Genomic DNA, 25,852 nt, shown 5'->3' on the forward strand with positions numbered 1-25,852 from the left:
GCAGCTGATGGGAAGATGTGCATGTACATCTAGGAGAAGTTGTCACTGTAGAGTGTTATCCAATTAAAATCCTTTTTGAGCACTAATTTATAGTATTGAATTTGCAAATGAGCTCCAATTCAGCTGCTTCCTTTTGTAATCAAGTTTTTCAAGTTTTTCTGTTGAAGGATGGCTGCTTTTAACTTACTGAATGTCCAGGTAAGTTAAAAGTGTTCTCCTTCAAGTTTGTCTGCTCCCTTTTGTGGCGTCTTGGTGTGCTCCTTCATCCTTTGGTGCAGAGACTGTTTGGTTTGTCTAGTATACGTGGAGGGGGGGCATTGTTGGCACTTGATAACATATATTACACTAGTGGTTGTGCGGGTGTATGAACCCTTGATGGTGTGGCTGATGTAGTTAGGTCTTGTGATGGTGTCACTTATACAGATGTGTTGGCAACAGGGTTTGTTGCTGGTATAGGTTTCTGGGTTAGTATTTCTGTGCTGTGTTGCGTGGTTATATCTATTCACAGTACATGCTCTTGTCCTGTCATTAAAAGGTGGATTTCTGTACCTAAGTTCTTACATTCTCGCTGAGGAGTTCTGCTGAAGTCTTTCTGGGGTCTTTTTACCTGAACACAGGCTCTGTCTAGACTAGCCCCAACTTCGAAGAGGGCATGGTAATTAGAGTGTTGGTAGATTACTAATGAAGTGATGCGGTGCATATGCAGCACTTCATTAGGCTAAATGTCCCCTGCTGCAACTTCAACTCTGAGTGTCGTCTTGCATGTAGCCACAGGAGTAAAAGAGTAAAAGGACTTAGGAGCATGGGCACTTTTGAAGTACCTGTGGCTGACCTGCGGCTATGCACAAGCCAGCACTTCGAATTTTCACACTTCGAAATTGCTGTGGGGGAGATTTGGCCTAATGAAGTGCTGCATATGCACCGCAGCACTTTATTAGTAATCTCCCAACACCCTAATTACCATGCCCCCTTTGAAGTTGGGGGCTAGTCTAGACACAGCCATAGTAAGTCATAAAAACCTCAGTGCAATTTGCTCAGTTTCTGTGAGGGTGGGAAATAAACGAAAACGCTTCCCTATGTCTGAGCCTTGTATCAAATATATAAAAAACCATTTCAGTTAATGGTGTGTCTAATGCATGGTTTATGTGCCAAATCTGTAATGCATTTATGTTTCTTCTAATAAATTACAAAAATAAATTAAGACAAGATATTCAATTCATATGATACTATCATTTGATAATTAAGGAAGTGGATATTATAGGTTTTATAGTCTTTCCATGGAGAAGCTATCCTTCATATTGGTCTAATTGCATATGTTGGTAGTGATGTATATTTTATAAATTCTACTTGTTTGTAATTTTTTTGAGGTATAGTGCAGCGAGTGAGTTGGTGAACTATTCTGTAATCCAGCTATATTTCTGTGAGCAAGGAGACCATTGCTATAGTTAATATGACCATATGTCATCATCATTTTAGTCTGTTCCCTTTGCTATTATGTTGAGAAATTCCTTCCAATTTACCCTCAACACAGTATCTCGTTATTTGAGGGCGTTATGCTCAATGACAGCATTACATATTTTTTCCAAAGAAAATGTGCTGACCCACAAATACCTTTATGGTAGTCCTAAAGAACCTTAAAATGTGAGGTGTAATATTCTACACATACCTTAAAATTCTATCTTTCAAGCGTTTTAAAAATAATAAAACTTCAAGAGTTTGGTTGGGTTTAGCTGAATATATTTTGTGTTGTTTTTTTTCTTATGACTAAAATAAGTGGAAAAATATTGCTAATATCCTTCTGTATTGAAGTGGCTTGAAAAAAGTACACAAAGAAAATGCGGAAGCCAAAATCTGAATGTTCAAGTCCATGTAACGGTGAATAATAGTGTAGGTTCTAACTTAAAATCAGAAAATCATGTAAATTCAGAAGTATGGTACCCATTTCGGTCTTGATTCAGTGTAGAGCAGAGGAAAGGTTGACTCTAAATGCAGCTGTATGCATTACTGAATCCCTCTTTAAAATTGGGTATAAAAATCCTTCACAACACTGTTTGCACCCCCGTGGAGGCTTGATTGAGGCTTCTATGAGTGACCATGTCACACAGCCAATGACTGATAGGATTATCAGTATATCCCACATCTTCTGATTGTGTCCTGTGAGCTGATTTCTGGTCCTTCTAGGGAAAACATGCTCTTTGGAAAAAGTAAAGCACGTCAGTTCTTTGTTCTTTTGGGTATTTTCACATGCTTGGGACAGAAAGTCAAAAGCCTGTCAAAAATGATTTGTCAATGACTTTATGGTCGGACAAAACATGTCTATTAGAAACAGCTTCTAATTATTTTTCTTCACTTGGAAAACCAAAGAAATCTGAGTGAGGTGAATGATGTAAACTTTACAGAGCTTTGAAAAGGTGGCATATAATAGAAATAGTGACACACTTTCAGGTTCTGGCAGCCTAGCGTCATTATTCTAGAGTTCCAAGCATATTTGTTCTTCCCACAATTCTGCTGAAGCTAACTAGCTAACATCTTATTTAATTTTTCTGGAATTTGGACACACAACTCCTTCGGGCACCTTCGCAATCGTCAATCTAGACCATTTTCTGCAAGTAAAATTTTATATAGTGCTTGTTTTATTCCACCCTCGGCTCTAGAATGTTTTAAGTGTTATAATGAAGCTGACCACAAGGTGTCGGTATGGCATCAGCACTAGCAGAAAGAAAATTTCCGGAATGAACCTGACTTTCCTGGGCATAAGGAAATGACTAGTCATTGTCAATGGGTTTTTTTATGTTTCTCTTTCATCCCGAGGACCTTTTAATGTTTTGACTAGGAGTTATGTAATCTTATATGTGTAAGCCGCCCCACTGACAATGTAAACTCTTCCCCCCATTTAAAGAGCAAATGTCTTTTACCTGCATTACCAAAAACACTTTAGAGCACCAAAAATTGAGCGCATTTTCGGAAGCTACTTTTATTTTCATCATGGTTGCTGTTCTACTTTCTCTGTGTTTTCCTTGGTGGAGTGAGGTAGACTAATCACGTTATTTTTGTTTTTAGTCATTAACAGTGATTGGTGTGTATTAGGCAAATGTGAATTGCTCACTGTGCAGTTTGCAGGGACTGTTTTTTAAATCCAAAACAAAAGCTTTCGTTTTTTAAAAATGAAGCTGTTCACAAAAATCAACACATGCAACATTTTGAAGCTCAAACTGTTTTCTGTTATCTCTTTTTAAACTTATTCATAATCAGTTTATTTGTTAAATTCCTTTTCTAATTAATAACTTTCATGGGGATGCAGTCAGATTGGTCTAGAGATATTGAAGCTTTCAAGAACAGCATTAGAGCTAATGTGCGCAAGACATAAGACAGATCAAGCAGTCCTGCAGCACCTTAAAGACTAACAATATTATTTATTAGGCAATGAGCTTTTGTGAGAGAGACCCACTTCTCCTCCAGAATCTGAAGAAGTGGGTCACGCCTATGAAAGCTCATTACCTAACACGTAATAGTGTTAATCTTCAAGGTGGTACAGGACTGCTTGCTTTGTTTTGCACAGATGCAGACTAACAAGGCTCCCTGAGACTAGACATAAGAGTTTGTAACATTTTTAATGAGGCCTCAACTCTGCCTTCTCCCACTCTTCACATCGAAACCTTATGCAATTTTATTTTAATATTGTCTAACAGCTCTAGAAACCCAAGTTACCTGTTCAAAAAACAACTAGCAGCAGCACAGGCAATGACAATGAAAACTTCTCTTCCCCATTGGTGAGTCTCATTGCTGATGTGGTGGGAAAAGCCTTCAGAACTCAGGACACCATTGGTATTTTTCCAATTCAGGCTTTGCTACTAAGAACAGTTCTAATCAAAATATGGGGTGGATGATCCCTGTAAACTCCTGTCCACTAGGAGCTGAACTGAGACCACCACCATTTTATATGAGACACTGAGGAGCTGCCAGATGGTAATGATTTTCAGCTGCGAGTGATAGGAGCCGGACTTGAACTGGTAACCTAAACGTGAAAAGCTCTATATCCCATTACAAATCCCCAGAGAGAGAGAGAGTCATCTCCTTCAAGAATCAGTACTGAAGATGCTTAAATCCTAGAAAGCCAGCATCATCCTTTTCAGAGATCTCAATCCATTTTGCTTAGGAGATGTACAAACTCAGGGACCGAAACTGTCCTTTTGATTTCAGTGGTTGTATAACACTTTAAACCACTTGATTCTGTTCTGAAGCAAAAGGTAGTTGCTGTTCCAATGAACGGATATGCAAACATTTTAACAGGTACTGCAGCATGTGTATCTTTTTTAAATAGAGCCTAAGTTAAATCAGTCCTTAATTTCTGTGTTTTCCAACAAGTAAGGATTTCTTCTAATACGTAACAGCAGAAAGTGAATAAACCCCAAGAGCTTATGCTGACATCTTTTATGCTTAAGAAAAAAGGACTTGGAATCAAGTCACTGGTATTTTTAAATTTTTATTTATTAATTTATTTGATCACAGTGGGCACTGATCTCTGAATTTAATGGGCAATTGTGATGACAGATATGGAGTTATGTTTAACCTCAGGTCTGACATAGTGGTGGTTTGTAGTAAAACATGCAGTAATGCCCTAAAAAAGTATTAAGGAACATTCCTCCCTGGATAGTAATGAGCGTAATAAGAGTGTTATATGTTTGCAGTGATTGGAAACCTGCATATAGCATGTCTAAATGAGTTTGCTGACCAAACAGGAATTGTCACCCACAGATCCAGCTTGGTTTGCATAAAGTTATTTTCTTTGTTTTTTAACTTCTCATATTACAATCACAATCTTTGCAGATGGGATTTCTCCAGAGTACATCTATACAGTTCATATGGGCAGGTGGGCTTGCTATGGCATAATGCGGGTCTCTCCTCCCAGGAGCATGCTGACTTCCCAGCACTTCTATCCCATACTAGTGAGACATTAGGACTAGGAATCCAATTTGAGCTTCCCACAAGATCACACTGAGCACTTGCACTAAGCCAATAGGTTAACTGCCATGTCAGCTTTTGGCCGTGTCTACATTAGCCCCAAACTTCAAAATTGCCATGCAAATGGCCATTTCGAAGTTTACTAATGAAGCGCTGAAATGCATATTCAGCGCTTCATTAGCGTGCCAGCAGCTGCGGCACTTCAAAATTGACGCGCCTCGCCACCGCGCGGCTCGTCCTGACAGGGCTCCTTTTCGAAAGGACCCCGCCTAGTTCGAAGTCCCCTTATTCCCATCAGTCCCGTGGGAATAAGGGGACTTCGAAGTAGGTGGGGTCCTTTCGAAAAGGAGCCCCGTCGGGACGAGCCACGCGGCGGTGAGGCGCGTCAATTTCGAAGTGCTGCGGCCGCCCGCACACTAATGAAGCGCTGAATATGCATTTCAGTGCTTCATTAGTAAACTTCGAAATGGCCATTTGCGTGGCCATTTCGAAGTTTGGGGCTAGTGTAGATGTAGCCTTTGTGAGTCAAAAGTAAAATATGCACTAAGTTTTCTTCCAATGCATTGAAGACTTTTATTAGCATATGTGTTTGTGTACAGTAAATAAGTTCTGTCAATAAACTTTCTGCTTTTGATTCAGGGAAGGATGGAGAGATTTAATATGTGAAATATTAGCTGCCTTTAGCAATTCTTTTTATGGTGCTGCAAGCCAAAATTAGAACTGGCCTGCTTTCAACAACAGATTGAAATTTAGTGCTATGTTGATAGTCCAAAATGAAGATCTCTTACATTGCGAGTGAAATATGTACCACTGAAGTTCAATTTGTGGTTTAGTTGGCCAGGGAGTTGGGTTATAATTACATTATTTTAACTCCTAGAGATCATTAATATTTTTGGGAATGAACTCCTCAAACATCAGAACTGTCAAGATGTATATTTTCAACTTTTATTTAAATTGATATTAAGTGTTATTTATTCCTGACTTTGAGCCAGGTTTTCATTATTAAAATGAGGCTAGGACAGGGATTTGAGTAATAGAGCAATTACAATTAAAAAACCCAAAGCCTATAAACTGTATTTTTTTTAATAGGAGGACCCACTGTAGTAAAAATAATTGCCTGTTTTATGCACAATTGGCAAGGACCCATTTTTAAAATTTATTTTGTATAAAATGTCATAGGACTGTCTGTCTTTGTTTCCAAAATTTAAAAAAAAATTGAAAATCGGTGCAAAATCTGATTAAGTATTCAGGTTAGTACTGGAGGGGGGGAAAAAAGCAAATAGAGAAAAGTAAGAGTATTGCAAGTAAAAGCGGTTTATGCTATGGTATTTCATGAATAGCATGTTAACATGCTATGGTATTTCATGAACTTTTTTTTTTTTTTTGCTGATTTCTCACCCATATTTTGAACCAATCTAGTCCATGAATATATCAATTTTGTTAATTAAGTGCAATATATTAGTATGACAGGTTAATAATAATAAGTGCATACACAAGATTGTTATAAAGGCAACATAGTGAAAAATACATCTTTGCAGACTGCCCTGGATGCTGCCAACATGGCGGCAAGGGTCATGGCGTTGGGGTGACCATGAGAAGGGGTGCATGGATTCAGGTCTCGGGCCTCCCCTATGAAGTGCAGCAGACTCTTCAGGACTTGCCCTTCAAGGGGCCAAGTGTATTTTCAGAAAAGAATGATAAGAGGCTGCATAGCCTTAAAGACTAAAGAGCCATCCTCAGGTCACCGGGCTTCCACAATCCTGTGATGCAGTGCAGGCACTTCAATCCCTGCCCTCCCCCTGGGCAGGCTCCTCAGCAGCTTTGAGATCAAAAGAGGCAGAGTGGTCAGAGCAGCAGAAGTTGCTCCCATCAGCATGGCTAAGGCCAAGGGCAGAAGAAGCCCCCACTAGGGCCCATGTCCATCTTTTGAAGGCGCCGTCAGGAGTGCCATGCCACTTCCCATTATGGATCCAGCACGCCCTATGTTTTCATTCTGACTATCCCCATTTTACTCTGCCTGGTGCTGTATAACTTCAGTCCAGCAGACCCTTCACGCAGTAGAAAGGGGATATGCTATCCAGTTCAGTTTGTACCCCACTTTACACCCCCCTTCCCAGTCCCTCCTCAGGGACCTCTCTCATGAGAGTCTGCTCAGGCAGGAGATTCAGTCTCTTCTCAAACGGGGCACAATAAAGGAGGGTCCCCCTAAATTCAGGGTCCAGGCATTTTACTCCCATTATTTACTGATCCCCAGATCACAAGCAGGAATGAGGCCCATCATGGACTCGTGAACCTGAACAAGTTTTTGTTAAAAAGAGCAGGTTTCACGTGGTCTCTCTGGGGCTCATTATCCCATTGCCAGATCCAGAGAAGTAGTTTGCTGCTCTCAACTTACAGGACACGTATTTTCACATTGTGATCTATCCTCCCCCACAATAGGTTCCTAAGCTTTGTAGTAAATGGAGGACACTATCAGTTCACAGTTCTTCCATTCGGCCTGTTGACCTCTCCAAGGGTTTTCACCAACTGCCTGGCAGGGGTGGTGGCCTTCCTCTACGGGCACAGTGTCCAGTTGTTCCCGTACCTGGAGGACTAGTTAGTCCAAGGGAACTCACAGACCCAGGTTCAACAACACGCAAAGTTCATTCACCAAACCTTTGACAGTCTTGACCTCGTGATTAACAAGGCAAAGTTGACACTTTTCCCCACTTAGAGAATAGAGTTTGTGGGGGCTCTTCTGGACTCAGTGCTCATCAAGGCCTCCCTACCAGAGAACATGTTTCAGGTTATGGGCCAACATCATAAATGACACAATCAGATTCCCCACCATGATTGTCTGGTGCTGCATGAGGCTCCTGGGACACATGGTGGCCTATATGTTTGTGGTACAGCAAGCCAGACTTTGTCTATGACCTCTCCAGTTGCGTCTGGCTTCAGTGTACAACCCTGTGAAGGATGATATAGGCAAATTAGTGACATTGCTGCAGTAGGTGTTGCAGACCCTGCATTCGTGAGTGGATGCTCAGACGGTGTGCAGGGGGTGGTACCTTTCAGGTGTCCCTGACTTTGACTTTCCCTGTCCCTGGTAACTGACACTTCAGATTTAGACAGCGGGGCACATCTAGGGGAGTGCCAGATACAAGCTTTCTGGGGCACTTAGACTTCGAGCTTCACATCAGTGCGAGAGCGCTCAGGGTGATCGGATTGGTATGCAAGGTGTTTTGGGACAACCTAGCGGGGCATTGCATGTCAATGAGTACAGACAACACAATAGCAATGTAGTATGTCAACAGACAGTGCGGTGTACGCTCCTCTCCCCTGTGTCACGAGGCCCTCAGGCTATGGAAGTTCTACATTCTCCTTCAGGCCCACTGCTTATCCGGGGTCCACAATACCATAGGAGACCACATCAGCAGGTCCGTTGTGAACCACAAGTAGTCCATTCACCTGGAAGTGCAGCAATCAATTTTCTGGATTTTGGGCTATCCCCAGGTGGACCTGTTTGCCACACACCTCAATGCGAAGTGCCAAACGTTTGTTTCATACCGGTACTGGAGTCTAGGGTCGTGGGTGGATGACGTTGATGTGTCCTGGACAGGCCCCTCTGCCATATGCATTCCCCCAGGTTCCACTCATCCACAAGGTCCTTCTCAAAATTCAAGTTGACCAGGCCTCAGCAATCTTGGTGGCCCTAGCATGGACCAGGCAGTACTGGCACTTGGTTGTGTTGGACCTGTCAGTGTGTAATCCAATAACACTCCAGTTACGCGCAGACCTGTTGATGCAGGTGGAGGGGTGGCTTCAGTATCCCAACCTCCTATCCCTTCACCTTACAGCATGTAAGCTTCATAGCTGAGCACCATGGAACTTTTCTGCTCAGACCCAGTGAGAGCGGTGCTCTTAGATAGTAGAAAACCTTCCACAAGAGCCACTTGGCGAAGTGGAAAAGGTTTGTGCCTTTGGCATCCCAGAAGGGGTTATCTCCCCTCACAGGCCACAGTCCCCTCAATTCTGGATTATTTGTGGCACCTAAGCCAGATGGGGCTGCTTCCGTCATCCACTGAGGTGTACCTGCAGCTATTTCCACCTTCCATCCTGATCTGAGCCGTTCTTCAGTGTTTTTGGACCCTGTGGTCAAGAGACTTATGAAGGGCTTGGAGAGGGTTAGCCCTCCGGCGCAGGACTGCTTACCCTCCATGGACCTCAATTTGGTTTTGGCTAACGTCATGAGTCCTCCTTTCAAACCCCTTGCCTCCTTCTCCCTGCTGTTTCTAAGTTAAAAAAAGAGCCTTTTTGGTGGCCATCACATCAGCCTGAAGGGTGTCTGAGTTGAGGGTTCTTATGGTGGACCCTCCATATACAGTTTTGCACAAAGACAAGGTTAGACTGAGACCCCATCTGGGTTTCCTGCCAAAAGTTGTCTCCTCTTTCCATGTCAACTTGGACATTTCATTACCTGTGTTTTACCCCAAACCTCATGCTGTACCAAGGGAGCAGAGTTTACATACCCTAGATGTGTGTTGGGCTTTGGCATTTTACACAGACAGGAACAAACTGCTCAGAAAGTCACAGCAGCTCTTCGTGGCTGTAGTGGACAGGAAGAAGAGCATCCCAGTTTTGTCCCAGAGGATTTCCTCCTGGGTAGTGGCTTGTATTAAGAAATGGTACAAGCTTGCAGGGGTTCCCCCTCCTCATACCAGGTGTCACTCAACAAGGGTGCAGGCCTCTTCCGCAACATTCCTAGCCCATATCCTTATTTAAGAAATCTGTTGGGTGGCCACCTTGTCTTCCATTCATGCATTTTTGGCCTATTACCCTATTGCATAGCACACTAGGGAGCATGCTGCAGTGGGCAGGGCAGTCCTGCAGTCATTCCAGGGCTCCAACCCAACTTCCTAATGTGCGCTTGCATTCATCTACATTGGAATGAGCATGAACAATCATTTAAAGAAGAAAAGACTGCTGCTTACTTCCATAACTGGTGTTCTTCGAGATGTGTTGTTCATGTGCATTCCAAAACCCTCCCTTCTTTTCCCACTGTCAGAATAGCTGACGAGAAGGAACTCAGCAGGGGGGGCGTGACGGCATGAGCGGTGCCTATATTGGTGCCACTCCAGGGGGTGCCGGACTGACCTGACGGCTACCAGCTAGGGTAAAAATTTTCTGGCAACGGCATGTACACGCACCCACCTACATTGAAATGGACACAAACAACACATCTTGAAGAACACCAGTTATGGAAGTAAGTAACTGTCTTTTTCCTGTCACACCTATGGAAGCACACATTTGTAGAGTTTGGGGTCAGCCTCCACTATTTTCTCATATATTAGCAGTAATTTACTGTGCACACGTTAGATGTAAACTTTCTGAACACTATATAATTGAATAGGATTAACCTGTATATGTTTTTGGTTTTGTTTTTTTAATGAAGTTCCCACAGATTCGTTTTTTTCTTCTTCTATAGGGATCTTTCCAACACTGTGCCGGTCTCTTGTCTGTTGACTTGATTAATGAATATTTTATCTACCCATAGTAGCCATTAATTATTGCCTCACGTTACAGCAATAATGATCAGTTTCAAATAAAAACTGATTAACATAAGTGGAAAATCATCATAGCATGTGAATTACATTTGCAGGTAGCTACAGCTAAAAGATCATGAGAGGTCAGTATATGACATAAGTACATTTACAGCTAGTTACCAATGGTTACCTTTTGTTTGAGTGGAAAATAGTAAGTATTAAGTTTGAGATTCAGGGAGTATTACTAGGGGGTTGTAATTATAACATTTACTCTTATCTTAATGAATCACAATCACCACCTCCCATTTTATTAAATCTTATTTTCTATGCATTTTACTTCTTAAAATAAAAATTATCATAGGGCCTTTTCTGTATATAAATGGTAGGTGACTCAAACCCAGTGAGTTTAAACTGGTGGAAATCAAGAGTAAATTAGGTGGAATCAGTGTACAACAGTGTAGAACTGATGTGAAGTGAGGGTAAAACTATGTGCACTGTATATAAAGTCTGTGAACCTCCTTGGACACAGGGATTTTCTTCCTGATTTGTGTCTTTTTCCACATCAAAAGTGTATGTGTATGTCTGCAATTGGTGTATGTATTTGTGTGTGTGTGTTTTGTATACACAGTTGCATACGTATCACCAATCACTATTGCATGTAGGTATTAAAACGTAATTTAAGTCAAACTAAAGTGACCAACTTCCATTAAATTGTAATTACTCAAATTCCTACTGTTCAAATTTCTTGCAAATGTACAAGCAAATCAGCATTGGGCCCCATGGTTATTTCATGGTTAATTCATGGTTATCCAAGGATCTTTGTTACACCTAAAGTTTGAATAACAGCATTATACTGTACTTCAAGATATGAATTAATTCCCAAAGGACTTTTGTGCTACGCAAGGGAAAGTCCTTTTATGTAGTAAATAGGAAATAAAGAACTCTTTTTCACAGCAGCTGAACACTGCAGCCTATAAGACCAGAAAACTACACAACAGTGCATTTTTTAAGCAAGCAAATGAATATGTGACTGAGCTGATAAATGTTTGGGTTGAATCCCACTGTCTTGCCCTTGTTTGTGTGTAGTTTTATTTATATTTAATAGATAGTGCTGGAAAGTTATGCACACTCTCATTTTTCACTTTAATTGCCTGTTTGAAGATAACATGACAGCTCCAAAGGTTACTTTTAGTTACATCGTTCATATCCAAGGATCAGAATGGCCAATTATTAGCGTGCAATAATTAAGCTAAACACATGATCTTGAAAGATTTAAAATGGTCATAAAATCCATAAGTGAACCTGACGAGCTTTTCATATTATGTTCAAGTGTTGTCAGAAGCTTAAGAATCAGCATGTTTCTGGTGGCTGACTTTATTTATTACATATTATCACAAATAAATCACATAGATGTTAATAAAATATTCATGAATCTTATGTTTTGTTTTATTTTATTGTTATATGCAAAAATAAAAAACCCGCCAACCTGGGGAATTCTGTTGCTGGAGTAACAGTAAGCATAGAATAGTTTATGAAAATTTTGTATTACATTAGCATCTAGAGGTTTCAGTCAGAGGTCTGTTGTTCTGGGGGCTGCAGAAATACAATGGTATATCTACACTTTGGAATAAAGTTGAATGTACTGAAGTCGACATTTTAACACTAGATGTTATACAGCTGAATTTGGGTATCTGAAACTGCTCACAAAGTCAACTTAGTGTGTCCCCACCTAGTTGCCAAAGTTCAACTTTGCCGGCAGTGCCTTATGGACACCTATCCCACAGTTCCTACAAACCTGTTGCATTTTGAGATTCTGTGCCAGCGTCTTGTGGAGGGGGTAAAAGTTGCCACAAGGGGTTCTGGGTTTCTGATGTCATCATGCCAGAATGCATTTCCCTCACTTCCCACTGAAAAGAAATGGACAAGGCAATTTTCGTACTGCTTTTACATTGACTGCCACCTGCCATTACAAACAATAACATGGGTCCTGAGATGCTTCAGTGTTTGGTGCAGTGTTTTGTGATGACATCCCACACTGTGATGCAGTGTATTCTGAATATAATGCCCACGCATTATCAGTGAATTGATGCCAGGGGCACTGACAGATGTGAACATCTGGAGAAGAGCACTGCAGAGTTGTTTGCAGCACTGGAGCCACTGCAGAGTGTGGAGTGCAGGTTCTGGATCTGCAAAACCAGCTCAGACTGGTGGGATTGCATCATTTTGCAGTCATGGGACAATTAGCAGTGACTGGGATCTCTGTTACTTTCCGCTCGTCATTCTGGGTCCCCTTTGGGAGGAGGGGGCAGAAGTGCAGAGGGAGGAGGTAAGGAGCGGGGAGCATAGATTGTACGGGGGATGCAGAGCCCTAAGCAGGGGAGTGGACTGTGTGGAGGGAGGTCTGAGATGTGGGGCAGAGAGGGGTGGGACTGGAGTGGCTGGGGGACACAGGGCCCTGACCAGGGGAGGAGAATGAAAGTGGCATGGGTGGAATGTAATTGGTGCGCCTAGAGTGGCGTGGGGATACAGGGCGCCAACCAAGTGAAGGGAATGAGTAGGAGTATGGTGGCATGTCAGAGGACATGGTTTGGACAGGGGATGCAGAGTTTATTGGTTTTGATTTTTCAGACATTGCTTCCATTATCCCATTATCTCCACGTACCTTGTCGTTATTGAGAGGACTGAAGCGTTCAGTTTTGCTTGGTTGTCCACTATGTTTTTCCTCCACAGTCTCAGCTCAACTTTTTCCTTTCCTGCCGCTTCAAAATAATTCATCATCATTTCTTGCTGTGACTGCTTCCTCCTCCACATTTGTGACAACCTCATTTCACGGGGGCTGGGGCCTCCGCTTCTCTTTGCAAGGTCACTTCCTGCAAAATAAAAAAAAAAAAAAAAACTGAAGTATTGTGGGCATTGTCAATAGCAACATGTTTATCTTTTACTTGGAACAACGAGCACACTGACAGAATGAATGGCTGTCTGCCTCTGTGGAAGAACATTGCAACTGCAAGATCACTCTGTGGATTCTAAAGGCTGAAGAATGCATGATTCCAAGCAGAACAATTTAAGCTCTTCTGCAGCTGATGTTTACCTTCAACACAATGGTAAGCTATCTGCGGTTCACAGGAAAATCTTTTGCCACATGTCTGATTATCTGCCAGCGTGGGCCAGGGTGCGGCCTTCTGCACCTTCATTTAAAAGCCTGTCAGGCTGCATGAGTTTTCTTCTGTGCTGGGTGGATCGTGGGCAAAAAGTCATTAGTGACTCACAAGACTTCCCATGTGTTCTTGGTTTCCAAACGCAACATCAGCTGTCTCGGAATAAGAAAAAGAGATAAGGAAAGTTTGCTCATTCTGTCTGGGTGCAATGTTGGAAAATTTGCAAGAATTCCCTGTGGGCCCATGATTCCAGATTACTTAATAGTGGCTTGGCTTGGTAATGTGTTTTACTGTGGGAACAGGATCAAGTCGGGTCTCCCCAAAAATCTCGTGAGGAGAAACCAAAAATGTCTGTCGAAGACCTTCAGTGAGATGTCCAAACAGGATCAGTGCTTCATCACCAGAAATATTAACAAGCTTGTCGAAGGGAAATGGGCATAGAACCTGCCTGCCACACACACACAATTGCAACATACTGTTATCAGTAGGAAAAAAGCATACTCACAAGAAGTGCTCTCTCCAGCATCCCGATTTGCCTCTGAAGCCTCCTCCTGAGATAAGGTGATGGGCTCCAACATGAGAAACAGGTCCTGACAGGCTTCAGGATCTGCTTCTGCACTCAGCTGGACTCCGCTGTCATCCACCTCTTCCTTGTTAGCAAATCAGACCCTGCTTCATCATCCTGCTGACCAACATATGCTGAGGAGTCTGAGTGTTCTGGGGAAAGAACAGTATGAAGCTCATAATATTGGCACTTCGGGGGAGATTTTCTTTTACTTAAGAGATTGGGGTCTTTGGTAACATCTGCAGAAGAGTTTTTAGGAATTGTGTCCTTTAAGTTCACAGGAACACCAAAATCATATGGCATCTGGAATGAGCCTGGCAAGGCTAACTTCTTCATCTGCAGAAGCTTCCCTAAAATGGAAATTTTGGCCAGAAATAGTTTCAAATAATGTGTTTTAAAAAGTTAGAAGAAGATGATAAATTCAGAGGACCTTTGAGTTGCCAACAAAAATGTTTGGGTTTCTAGGGAAGGGTGATTTTAATTAATTAGCTGAGCTCATTTGCAGCAGCTTGTTTTTTTAAGGTGAAGTGAAATATCAAGTTAAATACAACACAGACACTTAGAAGCTGATACTGGGTGGTGTGTAGGTAATAATATGTGCATAAATGTTCTTCAGATGCAGCTAATGGGGAATTTGGATGCCTTTGAGACCCTCTAATAGTATGTTGTGCATCTATTTTGATATTGTGTTAGACAGTTGATTTTCATAACTTAAGAGCACAGATCTCATTAAAATCAGTTTCCATTATTGAGGTACTTTTGAAAATCACACCAAAGGTCTTTCTTTCTCTTATAAAAAAATTGAGGCAATGTCCACATTATCTATGATTTAATAGAAACAGAGTAATAGTTATTCTAAAAATCTAAAAAATATTTTGTGTTTCTGTTGTTGTGAAGTTAGTGCTCATGCAGGGCGGTAGAATGATTTGCCTCCAGAGATGGAAGACTCAGCTTTGAAACTTAAAATAAGAGGCAAAAATCAGTGGCTACGTCTACATGAGAGGCTTTTCCCGGCAAAATTGTCTTTTTGTCAGGAAAAACCGAGGAGCGTCTTCATGCAAAATACACTTTGTCGACAGCATCAGCAAAACCCGACACATTGCCGGCAACATTATACTTCTCCCCATTCAGGTATAAAGCCTCTCTGGATTGTGCTTTTTCAACAAAGCAACTGTCTAGACGCTCCGGGGCTGTTTGTCGCCCGACAGGGCTTCCAGTTCGCCAGGCAGCCCTGTTTGCAGAGCTTCTGGTCAGCTATTCTGTCGAGAGAGAGCTGGGTTGTCTGGCTGCTCTCTGTTGACAGTGCGGATTGCTCTTTCAATATTCTTTTATGTGTAGACTCAGTCCGTCAACAGAAGTTTTGCTGGGAAATCCCTTCCAACAGTGACTTCTGTCAACAGAGGCTTTTCATGTAGACATAGCCAGTGAGTCAGCTTGGTATCTCTAATAGCATTAGTACTAGTTTTGTAATAAGGACACACAATCAACAGGATGTGGACTAAGATTATCAACTCATTTTAAAGACCTCTTAAAAATTTTAAGGTGGCAGTCTGGGATTTGAACCTGGGATCCAGGCGTGAAAGACATTTGGCTCGGTACACTGGGCTTCTTTTCACAGCCAACAAGTGTGCATAAGACTTTTATAAAAGAGTGCATAGTGTTTTTCACCCATTCTTACCTCAGTATCATTAACTACAGAAAATAAAAGGCTGTGGGAAATAAAGCCAGTTGCCCTGTGGCTTAATTTAAAATTTGTTATAAGCTTTATTCAGTTTTCTTATCAAAACAGTCTGATTTAAAACGTGTGTATAGAATGTAAAACTACCACTGTATTTAAGGATAGTAAATGGACATAAAATTAGTAACTATAACAGATTATTTTATGATCAGATGTTCAAGTGAATGGAAAAGGCTAGAATTGGCACTGGTAAAAATTGTATTCAGGCAACGTGGCAGGGTGAGCTTTTGGTTTTTTGTTTGTTTCACTTACTGAAACAGAGCTGCTTCCCTTTCTGAGTTTTAAAAGAACTCTGTAAACCCACGGTGCCCAATATACTCCCCATTTGCTGAGTGTGGCAAACTGCGGCTCAGAAAAACTGCACACTTGGGGCGCCCCTCCGGCCGCTCCTCACATGCGCCCCAACACATGGTAGGATAAATGTGTGGCAGCAGCAGCAGAGGTGGCTGCTGTAGCCCCAGTGGGCTCCAGCTGTGGCACGGCTTCAGCGGAGGTGGCTTCAGCTGGGGAGCAGCTCGTGCGGCTCCAGTGAGTAATCTCGCGGGGGTGTGCATGTGCTTGGCTTGAGGGGTGGGTCCTGTGGCAATCAGTTAAATTTCTTTTGGACACCACTGCTGTAAACTTTGTGCAAGGTAGTGTGAGTGGAAGGCTCGTGTATTCTAAGCAGATCTTGGTACTGCAGTCAGTGATTCATTTCGTTACAATATCCTCCATGGAAGAAGCTTGTTTTCCTAAAACAACCATATAAAGGTGGTTCAGTATACTTATTTATTGTCTTGGAAGACCAGATTTAGTGAAATTCTGACAATTCTTGTCTTCTTGCCAGTTTCAAGCATGTCGTACTGGCATGAAAAGTTAGTGTTTACATCCTATTATTTACCAAACTTGATCATCTCGTGACTGTTCTAGTCAATGTTCAAGATTTAACAGTAAAATAACCAAATAAAACAGAGTAGGAAGCTGTATGCTTTGTTTTATTTTTATTAGCTTAATGTTATATTTCTTACACCAAAGCCATGTAGTGTACAGGAAGAGTAACAATGCAGTATGAAGTAAAAAGACATTTCCTTGTTAGAACTCTTCATTTAAAAAACGAGCACAATAGAGTGTGTGTGTGTGTGTGTGTGTGTGTGAGAGAGAGAGCGAGAGAGAACAGTAAAGAGCTATGCTACAGAAACTGCTTGTTGCTGCTTTGCTACTTCCATAAAATGTGTTCAGTGCTGCATATTGCCTTGTGTGAGAGAGAAGAATAATGAAGGCAGCTTGTATATTTTGTAGTAGGAAGTGAACCTTTGATCAACTGGATCTAAAGAGCTTCACTATATAATAAATGAAAGTAGGAAAACAGGGAGTCATTAGTGCTACACACTGATATTTCAGGAAGCAAGTGGTTAACGTGATACTTTTGCGGGACCAACAACTGATTGATTCCTGCAGCTGTGTGTGGGCACTAATTTGTGGATGCTTTCAATGAGATATATTAAAAATTTGTCTTCTGCTAGTACGTTTAACTCTATAGGTGCCCCATAAAAACTGTTCAGGAGACTTCCTAATAAGAAAGCCTACATGTACTTAAGGAAATATTAGGTGAGCGTTTTTATATAGCCATTTTGTAAGACGTGTATATTTCTTATTGAGGCTACACAGATCTGTTTTACCCTTTTAGTGCACGTAATGTTTTCCTTGCCACCCCACAAGTACATTCTATCCAATGTCACAAACACTGGGATCAGAACGATTAATTTAAATTTGGTAATATATATGTTGGTTATTCAGTGTAAAATGTTTGTGTGAATTCTTTTGGGGGGAGAGAGAGAGGGAGAGAGACCACAGGAGACTAGGCATCAGGGCTTACGACGCTGGTATCAGACATTGCCACTAACGTGCCCTTTAATCTTGAGTAGGAAATTAATCATTTTTTGCCTCAGTTTACCCAGCTTTAACATGGGTTTCACAGCTGACTTTAGTTTTTCATTAGTAACTTCTATTAAATAACAGCATGCACTAATTAGGTCGCCCTAACTCTGCTAGTGCCATCCAAAAAAGTAAAATAGACTCTGTGTATAGCTCAAGCGGGGCACACCACGAAAGATCACACTGAAAGATCAGATGGAATGGGAGAAAGTAACTGCTTGGGTTAATGGAGTAAAAAATCATGGAATACATTCTGTTTTTTCATGTGCAAATGTTGCCTGGTATTGATACACATCTGTGCCTGGTCTTTTATTTTATCATATTCAATAACGGCATGGGTTATTTATATAGTATAAGAATTTTAGGGGGGGGATGAGAAATTGGTGGCATGAAAATGGGAGCAGAGAAAGGGAGATAAAGAAATGAAAATGAGATTTGTGAAGGAGCAGGCGGGAGAGAAACGACTGCTGAGGGGAAGGAGAACTATGGGACTGGAGAGGAGCGCAGGGGTAAGGAATGAGGAAATAGCTAACAGAGTTCAAGACTATGACATAGTAGTGCTTACCACCACTGAATGTGTTGATTCTTTTGTCTGGGCAGCGAGTTAAGTGCAAATCAAAACTATCTCCAGCCCCTGACTCCCCCAGCTGGGAGAGCCTGGTGGGCACAAAGCTGCTTGCAGCACAGTTTCTCCCATCTGGAAGAAACCATGCCTCAGGCAGCTGTGTGCCCCATAGCTGGCAGAAGCCGGAGGCTGCGTAGCTGCCCCCACACACACACTTCCCCCAGCAAGGTGAAGCCAGCAGCTGGAGCTGGCAGCCACGCTGCTTCTCCCAGCCAGGGGAAACAGGCAGAAGGAACAGTGGTGGAGCACTGCTGCTCTCCAGCTTCCCGCAGCTGGGATTTCCTCAGCCCCACTCCCCTCCAATTTATGCAAAATTTGATTTATATGGAGGTAGCCCAGGATGCAGCCTCCACATAAATTGAGGGGTTACTGTACAACAATAAGTGACACGGTACTGTAGATAAGTAGGTGAGGTCAAGATATTAAAACTCAGTGGATAGCAAGTGTGGCAGGTGTCCATTGTGGCTTCTTGTTACAGGGAAGAAAGTTTCCCTAATAAACAGGAGCTGGAATTGGATTTAGGAAGAGGCATCCCCCAAGAAGGCTGAAGGAAGAGGGTTAGGGTTCCTAACATCTGGTACAGCAGGGTCAACACCCTCCCTCTGTGTTTTTCCTGTTCCTCTTAATCTGCATCCAAGCGGTCTCAGCAATGGGCTGTCTGGGACCATCTGGGGAAAGGAGCAGGCGGATGGTAGCCCTCCCCCAAATAAGTGGAAGCGATTAAGAAAAATATTCACTTTCACAGTATGATATATTGCCAAGGATTCCCCAGATACGTGAAGTCAGTAAAGTTGCCATCTAATTAAACTACTCCCAGTGTGTCTTGTCTTCCTATGTGGCTGGAACATAAGGCAGGAGTAGTGAGAGAATCGTTGTTATGGGGAACCCAAGTATTCTGAGGCTGGAGTGAAACCTGTTTTGATAATCTCTGATAAGAGGTGTCAAGTGCAAGTAAGCTGCACAATCAGAAGGACAAATGAATATTTATAGAAGCAAATGTGGCTTTCACTAGTCTAGTGGAAAACGTTTCTGGAGCTTCAAATTTGAATGTGAGTTTCAGCTTGAGCATGTTTACTACCATTTTTTGTTCTCTTTCTTCATATGTTCAAGGGCTTAAGCTTTAGATCTGCAAATGTAGAAGTATTTTTAAATGTAATTGCACATTTCAAAATTTATATCTTCTTTTTTTGTTTTTGGTTAGTTTTGTATGTCACCCAACCAGACTACAGAAGGAGTAGTGCATGACTTGTATAACTTTACCAGCACAGAACTACCGGTGAAGTATATTACCAAACGTTTAGCAAATCAAAAATCGTTCACTGGAGACATTTTTAATCAGTTTGAATACTATAATGAGAGACCTTTGCTACCTGTTCATGGACAATTGTTGAACAGAAGCTCTGTGTAGTTTGGAAGATTATCCGGTTCAGCACCTAGAAGTTGATCCAATAAGACTACAAGAATGATGCAAACAGTGATTTTAAGGGTTCAGTTTTGATCTATTCTATGTGCAGATGTGAGGTAAATATTTTCCCACATTCTCTACTGACACATCAAGAGGAACGTCATGTGGGCTTTCTTATCTTCAGTCAGTGCTAGGGGGAACTGCTCCCATTAAGCAAAAAGGTAGTAGATGCCCCATTATAAAGTTTTCCCTTGGCCCCTCTCTCCCACGTATACCTACAGTGCTTTGACTCAAACCAGCCGCAAAGTCGCTTCCTTCAGTCACAGATACTGTCCATTGTTGATGAAGGTTAATCCAAGTTAAGAACTGGATTAGGGAAGCGACAGTCATTTAACCAAAGATGCTTAAATTGGGGTTGAAGTTGTTTTAGGATGACCCTGACTGGGGATAATGCTCTGCAGACATTCTCTATGAAGGCAGTCCCATGGTAGACCTTGAACCACAAGGATGTAAATCTAACAGAGTTCATCATGTTGCAGGGTATATACTTGGTTTGCTAAATTGATTGAGGTTTCACAGTATGGCAAAGATACATAAAAAGATCTTTCTGTGTTTGAGCCTTCCATCCCTGGTTGAGTGGAGTATAAAGATAACATACAAGATAACTGATTGGTCACTATCTTCACTTAAAGGAGTACCACGCACTGTGCGGTGGTGATTGCTGTAATCTCTGTAGTCTGCAGCTACTTTTCAGACAGAAAAAGGTCTGTTTTCTGTTAAAAGTAATTGACTATGGGTTGTTGATCTTCCTGGCATTATGTATGTATATGTGACCGTTTTCTAAACCTGCTCAGTCAAACATGTCTCCATTGTAAGTTTCCATGCATGTATGGACATGTTGAAGTATGTTGTCAAACTTGAGTCTGAATTGCCATGGACCAAATCTGGAGGGTTGGAAAAAATCTGTTTGAATTAGCCTTAAACTTTGGGGCAGCCAGAAGTGACTGCACACATTAAACCAAATGTCAGTTGAATAGAACCGAGGGCTGAATTATCCTGTACTCCTCAGTCAAAAACTGCTATTACTTTTAATGGACATTTTACCTGAGTAGGGCTAAACAACTGGGTCCTCAGTTTATTATTGGCATGTTTATACATAGAATACAGAAGCTGTGAGCTAGCTCAAAAGCACATGTGACAACATTAGGGAAATGAACTTTTGAAAAATAACATGGCTCAATGTTGTCTGAAGAAAATAGGTTCAGCCTAGGATATTGCATGAGTGCCTTGACAATAGTCTTTGCTGTGAGAAATGACCCATGGATAGCAGCACTACTATAAAGAGCTGTTTAGAGCTGCACTCTTTGTAGTTAGGAAAGCTAACTTGTCCATAGAATTCCTCTTAAAGTGATACATTCAGCTTGTAATAATGACTACATGCTAATGTCATATGCATGATACACATCCTGTATTGGAAGATTTTAAAACCTTTTTTGTCTTTAATTTCTAAAGGGGCTGTATTGGAATATGAGGCCCACTGCGTTTTAAAATCAAAATAGTCGACTATTTTTTTGGGGTTTTTTTATTTGTATATTCTTCATCACAGTAGTATAGACTAAGACTGCGCCTCTTTTTAGATAAAAGCAAAGTTGAACAACAGTTCTGCATAAAACCACATACACATCATTCTGGTACATACTCTCAGAGGGGTAGCCATGTTAGTCTATAGCTTCACAAAAACAAAACAACAACAACAAAAACCCACAAAAACAAAGAAAACCCAAGAAATCCTGTAGCACCTTAAAGACTAACATAATGAGCTTTCATGGGTAAGGCCCACTTCAGGCTTTACCCATAAAAGGTCATTACCCAATAAACAAAATTGTTAGTCTTTAAGGTGTTACAGGACTGCTTTTTTTCCATTCTGGTGTGGTTAGTGTTAGTGGGAATTTATTTGTGTTTCTGAAGAACAGTCCTCTCCTGGCCCTGTTTTGTTGCTTGTGTACTTTCACGTACATTTCAGAGTTAGGAACATAATGCACACGGGAGGAGGGAACCTGAATTTTTGCATGCAGAGAAAGATCTATAACAAACTTCAACTGAAAGCTGTGTGAGAAAACTGGTTGTTGATCAACTTCAGAAATGTCTCAAAAGAAATCTTTAATTCTTGACCCTGTTCAATTTTTAACAGTATAAACCATGGAAATTATGCCAAGATTTTTACTGTAAGGAAAGGAAACTAGTATTTGAAGTTTGTTTGATAGATGGAAATTATATTACTGTTTGTTTGGAATTCCCTTGAAAAGTAATGCAATATCTTCTTGTTTATGAATGAATGAACAAATGATTGTGGTGTTCTGAGTTTATTTTAAGAAGCGATTTAGCTACTTTACATTTTTCCTCTTCAGATATGTTGCTTATAGGCTCATGTATTTCATATTTTTATTACAGATACAGACCCACGTGTGTTAGAAAAACAAGAACTACAACAGCCCACATATGTTGCTCTGAGTTATATTAACAGGTAAGCATTTTGTTTCAGTTTTAAGCACGACCTTCTATGGTTGACACTGACTGTTAACTATGTGCACACTCCTTATATCAGAATAGTGCACATACCTACACTGGTGTTGCTTCATTTAAAAATTTATACTGCAAGTTTGCTACCTTCTGAAAATATTTACATAGATTATTGAATGTCTGACCATCTTGATACCTGTTTGTCCTGGGCTCAGAATTAAAGCTTTTATGTTAAGACCAGTACTCTAAAGAATGAGTGGTTTAAAATATTCTGTGTTAAAATGAGTATGCCAAAATATATTTGGTTTAATCAAAATGACTAGTTGGAGATGGTTGCAAACTGATATGCTTTTTTGTTTGTTTGTTTGTTTAAATCTATAATGTCACTTTGACAAAAGAAGACTTTTTAAGGCTAGAATGTATTTGGCATGTTGGCTAGCATAAGTTTTTATAATGACAAACCATTTCTATGAGAAAATGCAGTGAACACAGAGAAACTAGAAGTAGTAGAAGGAAAAGGGTCCTGCCAATTAAGAGACTAATACTGCAGGCTGAGTCCATAAGGAGCCTTATTGACTTCAGCAATTTTCTCTTTAGGGTTAAGAGGCTGCCTACATGTTAGAATCCAGGATCTATGTAAATTCATAACCTGGGCATTATGAGCTTTTGTACTTCTGTGATTGAAATCTAATTCATATGGGTGAGTTTATATGTGTGGTATCGTTATTTAGGAATATGTCTACAAAGCTCTTGAGAGTTGTTGAGTCAGAGTTACAACAGACATATTTGTGCTAGTTTTGCTCAGTCTAGTGCACTGAAAACAGCGGTGTGGCTGTGGTGTATGGACAGTGGTTTGCAGGGTTGTGCCCTAGTGCCCACCTCATGCTGCTGTGGCCGCACTGCTGCTGCTAACACACTTGCTTGAGCTAAGTTAGTGCATGTATGTCTACCTGATCTGGGAGTTAGCAGTGGTTACAGCAAGGGACTGTAAGGCAGGTGTTTTATATTTTGTTCCTGTTTCTCCCACTGGTTTGTGTCTAGACCATATATATACAAATCATTAAATCATATTAGCTCTCTGTGACTTGATTTTTCCCATCAATAAAATGGATATGCTGTAATCGTTCCTAACTCACAAAGACGGTGTGAGATCCACATAAAAGAATTAAAAGCATTCTAATGTTCTCAAATGAAAGATAAGATGGAGAACAAATGGAAAGTTTTGTTGTTCTTTACTGTTATTGCGTGTTTGCTCCAAAGTCTTTTTTTTTATGAGCTAATATCTGAGGGAAGGCCTGAAATGAGCCAATTTATTTTCTACTGTCTTTTTAATCAGTTGATCGCTGTTTATTTTATTTTGTCGGGTCTTTTGAATTAAATATCTTGCAAGGTGCTGGGCATTGGTGTATGGAATTATTTTTGTAATCTTTTCCTTCCTGGGCATTTTAGTATGTGAAATTTCATAACAGTGAAGGGAGCTTTCTGGCTAAAACTCTTTGAGTGCTTTGAAAGTTGACTTCAGCACAAAAATGTTTGTTCTGTTTCTCTCTCTATTCAATAGATATGTGTAATTGAAGACCTGAAGTTGCTGAGAAGTTAAACAGTTTCTTAAAAATTATGTATTTAGCTAATAAAGTTCTTGCTTTTAAATTGTGGGATGAAAGTACAAGTTTGGCCCTTGGTATGTGCCAGTGCAGGAGCGTTAGCTGGCTAGGTGTAGCTCACATGGCAGTGTCACCTCACCTCCCTCTCTTCACCCTACTCAGATGAGCAGGGCATAAGTGGAGAGCAGATGGAGCCTTGACTTTCTGTCCTCCTCCTTGACATACCAGACGGCTCAGCTGAGTCAGAACAGAGGCAAGTAGTTTGTGCAAGGTAGATGACTTGTGCAGATTACTTGTCCACTGGGAAAAGGGCAAACCAGGAATCATATTGTGAGAGAGAGAGATCTGGTCTGCTCACTAAGCAGTGCCCCTTATTTAGGGATTTTAGTAAAGCCCCAATTTAGCCCCAACTAAACATACATTTAGTATCACACACAAAGTGGCATTCTGTGCTTAGAGCATGTTTCCCTGGTTTGGGTAAATCCTCATGCTGCTATTTGGGGGCGTTTGGGTTTCTTTTATAGAAAATTCAGTATTTCTTGGGATTTTTTTTTTCTTTTTAAGTCCCTTGGTGGATGTATATTTTAGACGTGCACTATATGGGTATATTGTACTGACAGAAAGAGGCATCCTAGCTATCTTCAGCTATGCTCTGTGCAGCCTCAAGTAGGAATCTGAGTCTGTCACTGCTCTCAACCTCATAAGCCTGGAGAAACCAACTCTAGCAGATGAGGCATGACGATGTGCCGACCTACTCCGGGTCCCGTGCGTGCACGTGGGGTGTGATACAGCGGGGGGAGTCGGGTGGCCCGGGACCAACCACCCCACCTTTATAGCAGCCTGATATAGTGTAGCAGCAATATGTGATTCAGTGTATTCACTTTAAAACCTAGGTTTCCACAGTATTATGAGTACCAGGAACAATAACACTCCAATTGTGAACACCACAATGCCTTGTGGCTGTTCTAAGTCCCAATAATTCTCTATACAGACCCAGCTAGACCAGCTAGTGGTATTTACCGATAGTGATTTATTCGTAACTACAATTACTTAACACTTGTTATTTATTTGGCATAGGCTAAATACTAGGTTACATATAGCTATATATAATTACATGTGACTTACCAATAACATCCAATGCTCCCACATCTCACCAACAACTACGTTACAGCGGCCCTTCAAGTCAGAGATACGGCTTGGTTGGGACCTTTCGTGGTGGTGACGTCCGGGTGATCAGGCCGGGGTCTGCTGTCTGGACTGGAAGTTGCTAGCCTCCACCTTGTGTCCAGGAGCCCACACCCTTATTCCTGCTAAATCACCTTTTATACTGTTTCTTACTTGGGGGTTTGATACCTGGCCAATTAAAGCATTTGTTACCTAATTTGGGCTTTCTATCCTCCCGGCCTGTCAGAACATGTTACAAGATTTCCTCTGTCCTTGGTCTTTTTCTGAACCTCCCCTGGGACCCTCTGACGTTGTACAACCAAGATGTTCTCTTTGGGGGGCTTCCAGCTACTAGCCCCAGCTGTTCTCTTTGGGGGCTTACTATCTGCTTGTCAGGATGTTCTCTTTGGGGACTCTCCAACTACTTGTCAACTTTCTGATTTCTTTCTCCTGGCCTGACTTCAGACCTTCCCGCCGTTGTATGATAGCGTTCCAAGATGGAGTGTATGGTCATTCTGCCTTGCGAGTGAGGCCCGGCCACCAGGTGCTCGTGCTCCTACAAGGCATAGCTCAGTGGTTTGAGTATTGGTGTGCTAAACCAAGAGTGATGAGTTCAATCCTCATAGAGGCCATTTAGGGATTGCAGCAAATAGATGTCAGGGATGGTGCTTGGTC

At 41.4% G+C, this 25,852-nt stretch overlaps 1 protein-coding gene across 1 annotated transcript in view; it reads left to right on the forward strand.

Annotated features, from left to right (window-relative positions):
* The window catches only part of JAZF1 (JAZF zinc finger 1), a 325,840-nt gene that overhangs the window by 145,767 nt on the left and 154,221 nt on the right, over positions 1 to 25,852 (forward strand). Inside the window, exon 2 of the mRNA XM_074986150.1 lies at positions 22,341 to 22,413. Within this exon, the coding sequence (XP_074842251.1) occupies positions 22,341 to 22,413 (73 nt within the window). The remainder of the gene's footprint in view (positions 1 to 22,340; positions 22,414 to 25,852) is intronic.

This window comes from Carettochelys insculpta, chromosome 2 (genome assembly GCF_033958435.1).
Source record: "Carettochelys insculpta isolate YL-2023 chromosome 2, ASM3395843v1, whole genome shotgun sequence".
Taxonomy (NCBI): Eukaryota; Metazoa; Chordata; order Testudines; family Carettochelyidae; genus Carettochelys; species Carettochelys insculpta.